At 44.8% G+C, this 5,761-nt stretch overlaps 2 protein-coding genes across 2 annotated transcripts in view; one reads left to right on the top strand and one right to left on the bottom strand.

The window, feature by feature from the left end:
• Nucleotides 1-1,779, top strand: part of EMWEY_00023190 (hypothetical protein, conserved) — a gene marked incomplete at both ends in the record, with an annotated part of 4,613 nt that extends 2,834 nt beyond the window's left edge. The window contains 8 exons of the mRNA XM_013477948.1: nucleotides 66-133; nucleotides 371-421; nucleotides 539-595; nucleotides 713-805; nucleotides 1,064-1,108; nucleotides 1,298-1,350; nucleotides 1,507-1,582; nucleotides 1,711-1,779. Of these exons, the coding sequence (XP_013333402.1) occupies nucleotides 66-133; nucleotides 371-421; nucleotides 539-595; nucleotides 713-805; nucleotides 1,064-1,108; nucleotides 1,298-1,350; nucleotides 1,507-1,582; nucleotides 1,711-1,779 (512 nt within the window). The remainder of the gene's footprint in view (nucleotides 1-65; nucleotides 134-370; nucleotides 422-538; nucleotides 596-712; nucleotides 806-1,063; nucleotides 1,109-1,297; nucleotides 1,351-1,506; nucleotides 1,583-1,710) is intronic.
• A 1,660-nt stretch (nucleotides 1,780-3,439) lies between these two features.
• EMWEY_00023200 (hypothetical protein, conserved) overlaps nucleotides 3,440-5,761 on the bottom strand; it is a gene marked incomplete at both ends in the record, with an annotated part of 7,810 nt that continues 5,488 nt past the window's right edge. The window contains 7 exons of the mRNA XM_013477949.1: nucleotides 3,440-3,493; nucleotides 3,617-3,706; nucleotides 3,962-4,027; nucleotides 4,259-4,306; nucleotides 4,443-4,520; nucleotides 4,721-4,923; nucleotides 5,078-5,272. Of these exons, the coding sequence (XP_013333403.1) occupies nucleotides 3,440-3,493; nucleotides 3,617-3,706; nucleotides 3,962-4,027; nucleotides 4,259-4,306; nucleotides 4,443-4,520; nucleotides 4,721-4,923; nucleotides 5,078-5,272 (734 nt within the window). The remainder of the gene's footprint in view (nucleotides 3,494-3,616; nucleotides 3,707-3,961; nucleotides 4,028-4,258; nucleotides 4,307-4,442; nucleotides 4,521-4,720; nucleotides 4,924-5,077; nucleotides 5,273-5,761) is intronic.

Here is a 5,761-nt window from a genome sequence, read left to right on the forward strand (position 1 = left end):
TTTTTTTTTTTTTTTTTTTTTTTTTTTTTTTTTTTTTTTTAATTAAATAGAAGTTGTACCCTTAGGCGATTTATGGCGACGATTAATAAATGGAGGAAAATGTTTCTTAGGAAAAGATACAATTGTACCCCCAGTAAGTGTCTCCTTTTTTATTTATTTATTTTATTTATTTATTTATTTATTGATTTTATCTATTTATTTTATTAGTATTATACTCTTTATTGTATCCCCCTCCTTTTCCTCTTTTTTTTTAGGTCTTTTTCCTATTTTTTATTTATTTTATTTATTTATTTAATTTTATTTATTAAGTGTCTCCTTTTTATTAGTGTCTCCTTTTTATTAGTGTATCCTTCTTCTTCTGTCTCCTCAGGTCTGCGGGCCTACCTTAGGAGTTGCCTGCGACTCTTGTCAGGGGGCATGGGTAAACCCTAAACCCTAAACCCTTGTTTGGCATGGCACTCTTACCGGGGCAGTTAGATTTTCTAGAGATTCTAGGGTTTAGGGTTTAGGGTTTAGGGTTTCTGATTGGGGTTTGCAGGTTGAAGTTGCGGTGTACATTCTCTTCAACTTAATATACAACGTCTGCTCTATGCTTGTGGGTCTTGGATCTAGGGTTTAGGGTTTAGGGTTTAGGGTCTAGAGTTGTATAGCACTTACAGTTCAGAAATTAGGGTTTAGGGTTTAGGGTTTAGGGTTTAGGGTTTATATGCAGGTCCTTAAACACTGCGGGGCAACAGTCTTGTTTCTTATCATGACTGTTCGTCTTCCTCTAACTTCTATGGCCTTCTATTCAAGGCTCATTGTGGTAAGAAGACAACTGATTAGGGTTTAGGGTTTAGGGTTTAGGGTTTGGGGGGTTGGGTAGGATGCGGCTTGGGACCGTGGGGGTTTTGTGCCGGGAAGCAGCAACTGCTGCAGTTGCTGCTGCTGCTGCAGCATTTCCTGCTGCTGCTGCTGCTGTTGGCAGAGACGGATGGTTCACCCTAGTGTGTATTACTTGCTGCTAAACCCTAAACCCTAAACCCTTATCAGGGTTGCGAATATGCTTTGTGTTTCTCTGCAGGGAGACAGCGCAGTGCCCGCGAAGGCGACAGATTTTTTTGGCTTGGTGAATATCATTTCTAGGGTTTAGGGTTTAGGGTTTAGGGTTTGGGGTTTTGTCGTTTTCTTGCATTGTCCCTTCCTTTTTCTTCTTTGCCCTCTGCCCTGGGCTCCTTGGTAACCCAACACATTCTTTGCTGCTGCTGTTGCTGCTGCTGCTGCTGCTGCTGTTGCTGTTGCTGTATCCTTGCTGCAGCTAATATTGCTTGTTGGGCTTCTTGCCTTCCGTTTAGGGGGGCACCAGGCAACGTACGTCTTCCTAAACCCCAAACCCTAAACCCTTGTTGTGAACCAAACCCTAGGGTTTAGAAAGAGCATTAGGGTTTAGGATGTTTCGAAGCTAGAGAGGAATTGCATGCTGTCAGGGTTTAAGGTTTAGGGTTTAGGGTTTAGGGTTTGGTGCAGGAGAGGAGGTGCTGGAGAAGAACAAGAAGAGGGAGAAGGAAGCTTAGACCAGGATATTACAGCAACAGCGGAGGTGGTTAAACCCTAAACCCTAAACCCTAATAATTGGATAGTGTACAGCATTGATTGTGCCCACATTCCTTTTGGCTACTAATGGTTTGTGTCTAGGGTTTAGGGTTTAGGGTTTAGGGTTTGTGTGGTCAGGTTGCCCATGTACACATAAAAGTTCTTGCCAGCGACCCCAGCATCCGCAACGATGGTTACTTCCAGTAAACCCTAAACCCTAAACCCTAAACCCTAAACCCTAAAAATTAAAGTCCTTGGCGGAGGGTTTATCGTAGTTGCCCCTGACTGCCACCATCAAACCCTGTACCCTAGATAAACCCTGATTGCTGCTGCTGCTGCTGCTGCTGCTTGCTACTTTTGTTGTTGCAGCTGCTTCTCTGATGAGGAGGCACCTTCGCCTCATGGCCGCAGGAGACAACGTAGGGTTTAGGGTTTAGGGTTTAGTAGGGATATTGGTGTTACTTTAGGCAGACAAACCCTGAGGGTTTAGGGTTTCGGGTTTTTGAGGTGTTCACAGACGAATGAATTTTCTCCTGCTGCTGCTGCTGTTGCTGCTTCTGCTGCTGCCTCTGCTGCTGCTGCTGCAGGTCAGCCAGGGGTTTACACTCCTCCAAACCCTTCTTCTTCCTTTGAAGAACCCCAAGTAGGGTTTGGGGCCCCCTTCGTACCCGATGGGGGGGCCCCCAGGAGACGTTAGTGGGTACAGGGTTTGTTATAACGTATGCACTCCTGCTGCTGCTGCTGCTGTTGTTGCTGCTGCAGCACTAGCACCAGCAGCATCTTCAGGCTCCAGCAGCACCCGCAGTGGTAGCAGCAGCAACAGCAGCAGCAGGAGGCTGCTGCTGTTGCTGCTGCTGCAATGTTAAGGAATTTGTCATATAAATAGACTATGTGTGTCTTTTTATCTTTTAATGTTTTTGTGTAATTCTTTGGGGCTGCATGCGTTTATTTTATTTTTTTTTTAATTCTTTCTTATCTCTTATTTAGGGTTTATTAGCTAATTAGGGTTTTATTGTTATTATAAATAATAAAAAAATAAATACAATAAATAAATGTAATAATAAAAGGATACAGGAAAGGGAAATATATTAGTAAAGGAGACACAAAAGAGAGAAAGGAAAAGGAATAAAAAAGAGACAAATATAACGGTATAATAGACAGAAAAGAGACAAAAGGGACAAAAGAAATAAGGGAAAAAGAGACAAAAGGGACAAAAAGGGACAAAAGGGACAAAAAAGTTAAACTTCATAATAACACATACAACACGTTGAAGGGGGGCCCCCAATGCAATCATAAAAAGACTGAGGAGGGGGGCCCCCCACGCTGGGTTTAGGGGGGCCCCCTTTAGTAAGGGGGCCCCCCTAGGGGTTTGAAAGGGGGGCCCCTAGTGGGTCCCCGGGTAGCAATAAGAGGGGGGCCCACTTGGGGGCCCCCAAGAGCAATAAGAGGAGGGGCCCCTTGGGGTCTCCCTCCTCCTAATGCCGTCACTGTGGGGCCCCAAAAAAATAGACGCAGCAGCTGCGCTGCCTCTGCTGCATTAGCTGTACATACACTTGAATTATATAAGGAAATAAATGCATTAAATGCCCACATTAGTGTACATATAATAATAATAATTAATAATAACAACAATAACAATAAAATAATAAGAGGAATATAAAAAAATGGGGGCCCCTTGGCCGTCTGTACCCTGCAGGGGCCCCCTTTGACCCTCTGTGCCCTGCGAGAACCTCCTTGGTACTCTGTACTCTGCGGAGGGGTCCACTTGGCATTCTGTACCCAGGGGGGCCCCCCTTGACACTCTGTGTATCCACGGGGGGCCCCCCTTATAGGGTATAATTAGTATAATTTAGTACCCAATTAGCAATCAGTAAATTGCCCCCATGAATTCCTCTAATGCATCTTCTGCTGATTCGTGTGTCTGCATGCATAAACACAAGCAACCCCACCTATATATAAGGGCCCCCTCTGAGGGAATGTCCGGCCCCCCCCCAAGAGGGAGGGGGGCCCCCTCTAGGGGGGCCCCTATAGGGTACTGACGTACCTTAGCGTATAATGCAGCAATTGCATGCAAAAGAGCTAAGAAAGTTGGCCGACGGTTTGCTTTCCTTTGGCAACATTTCTTAAGGAGGACCTATAAAGAAAAAAAAAAATAAATAAATAAATAAATAAATAAATTAATTAATTAATTAAATTAAATAAATAAATTGAATTAGTGCTGCGTCATGAAGGTAGCAGCAGCCAGTGCCGAGGAGTCGGCAGCAGCAGAAGCAGCAATACAAAACCAGCAGTAGTAGCAGCAGCAGCAACAACAACAACAGCAGCAGCAACAGCAGCAGCAGCAACAGCAGCAGCAGCAGCGGCAGCAGCTGCAGCAAGACGGTCTTACCATTAGTTGGTGAGGAATGCCGCTGCAAGGGTTGCCAAGAGGATCGTCCCAAAGCTCCACGCAACCCTAAAAAAGAAAAACCCTAAACCCTAAACCCTAAACCCTAAGTTAACAGTAATTGGTAAATGAAACTCTGCTGCTGCTGCTGCTGCTGCTCCGAACTGCAGCAGCAGATCAGCAGCAGCAGCCGTAGCAGCAGCAGCAGAAGCAAATGTCTCTGAGACTCCTAAGACAGCGGAAGAAGAGGCGACCCTGGTGTAACCCTAAACCCTAAACCCTAAACCCTAGACAACTTACAACAATCTGCGCGGAGGACAACTCAGCAAAAGGTGGGCGGCCTGTGAGCTGCGAAGACGGCAGCAAAGAAAACCCTCCAACGCAAACCCTAAACCCTAAACCCTAAACCCGAAGTATACCCACAAATCGTAATTGCCAGCAGCAGGAGTTTTTAAGGGTTTAGGGTTTAGGGTTTAGGGTTTACGATTTGCCAAAAAACAGCTCCAAAGGAATAGACGTCGATGTATTTCTTTTCCTCAGGGTGGCTTAGACCCAAAGACACCTGATTAACACAAACCCTAAACCCTAAACCCTAAACCCTAAACCCTAAAAACCCTAAACCCTAAATTGGACAGCCGGCTGATTCACTATGCCTGTCTCTCTTGCGCTTCGCAGCAAACGCTACACTGACACACAGTCTTGCTGCTGCTCTCCTTCACAGCAACAGCAGCAGCAGCAGCAGCAGCAGCAGCAAACCCTCACCGAAGGGGGGTTCCACGGCAGCTGCAGCATTCTCTCACACCAATCAGACTGCCGCAGAGCATCTAAGAGGGCCCGAGCAGCAGCTCCCTGCTGCTGCTGCTCATACTGCTGCTGCTCATACTGCTGCAGCTGCTGTTGCTGCTGCTCCTGCTGCTGCTGCTCCTCCTGCTGTTGCTCTTGCTCTTGCCCCTCGTTGTCTCTGTCTGAGCACACAGGATACCAAAGACAGTGACACTGTAGGTGGGGGGCCCCCCCCCTTAATGGGGCCCTCGTTGGTGAGGCCCATTAAGTACAGCAGCAGCAAAGGAAGTGGGCCCCTAAAGGTGTGCATGCAGTGCCCTTTTGCTGCAGTCGTACCTGCTGAACCCTGGGGGCCCCCAGCAGCCTGGCCCGCGGCACTGGGTGACCCCCAAGGGGACCCCCAAGGGGAGCCCACAAGGGGACCCCAAGGAGGAGGGGCCCCTAGAGGGGCCCCTCGAGGGGCCCCCTGCAGACATCGCTGTAGACACTCGGTGACATTAAGAGCCAAGCGGCGTCCAATCTCTGCAATGCCTAAAAGGAAGAAACAAGGAGAAAGAAGGAGACAAAAAAAAATAAATAAAAAAGGAGAGAAAAAGGAGGAAACAAAAAGAAGGAGACAAAAAGAGTACAATAAAAAATAAGAAAAAAATGAAAAAAAAAGGAGATAAAAAACAGGAGCCAATAATAAAGAAAAAAAATAAGAATAAAAAAGGGGAGACAAAAAGGAATAAAAAAGAATAAAAAAAAAAGGAGAAAAAAAAAAGGAGACAATTAATTTACCAAATCCTGTGAGTTTTGGTCCAAAAGATTCATCCAATAAAATCTTTGAGGGCTTCAATTCTAAATGATATACCTAGGGACGAATAAATAAATAAATAAATAAATAAATAAATAAATAAATAAATAAGTAAATAAATAAATAAATAAATTAGTTAATAGATATTTACAAGATATAAATTAATATAAATAAATAAATAAATAAATAAAAGCAACCAAAAAAAAAAAAAAAAAAAAAAAAAA

This window comes from Eimeria maxima, genomic scaffold (genome assembly GCF_000499605.1).
Source record: "Eimeria maxima Weybridge genomic scaffold, Emw_scaff231, whole genome shotgun sequence".
NCBI classification, from domain to species: domain Eukaryota; phylum Apicomplexa; class Conoidasida; order Eucoccidiorida; family Eimeriidae; genus Eimeria; species Eimeria maxima.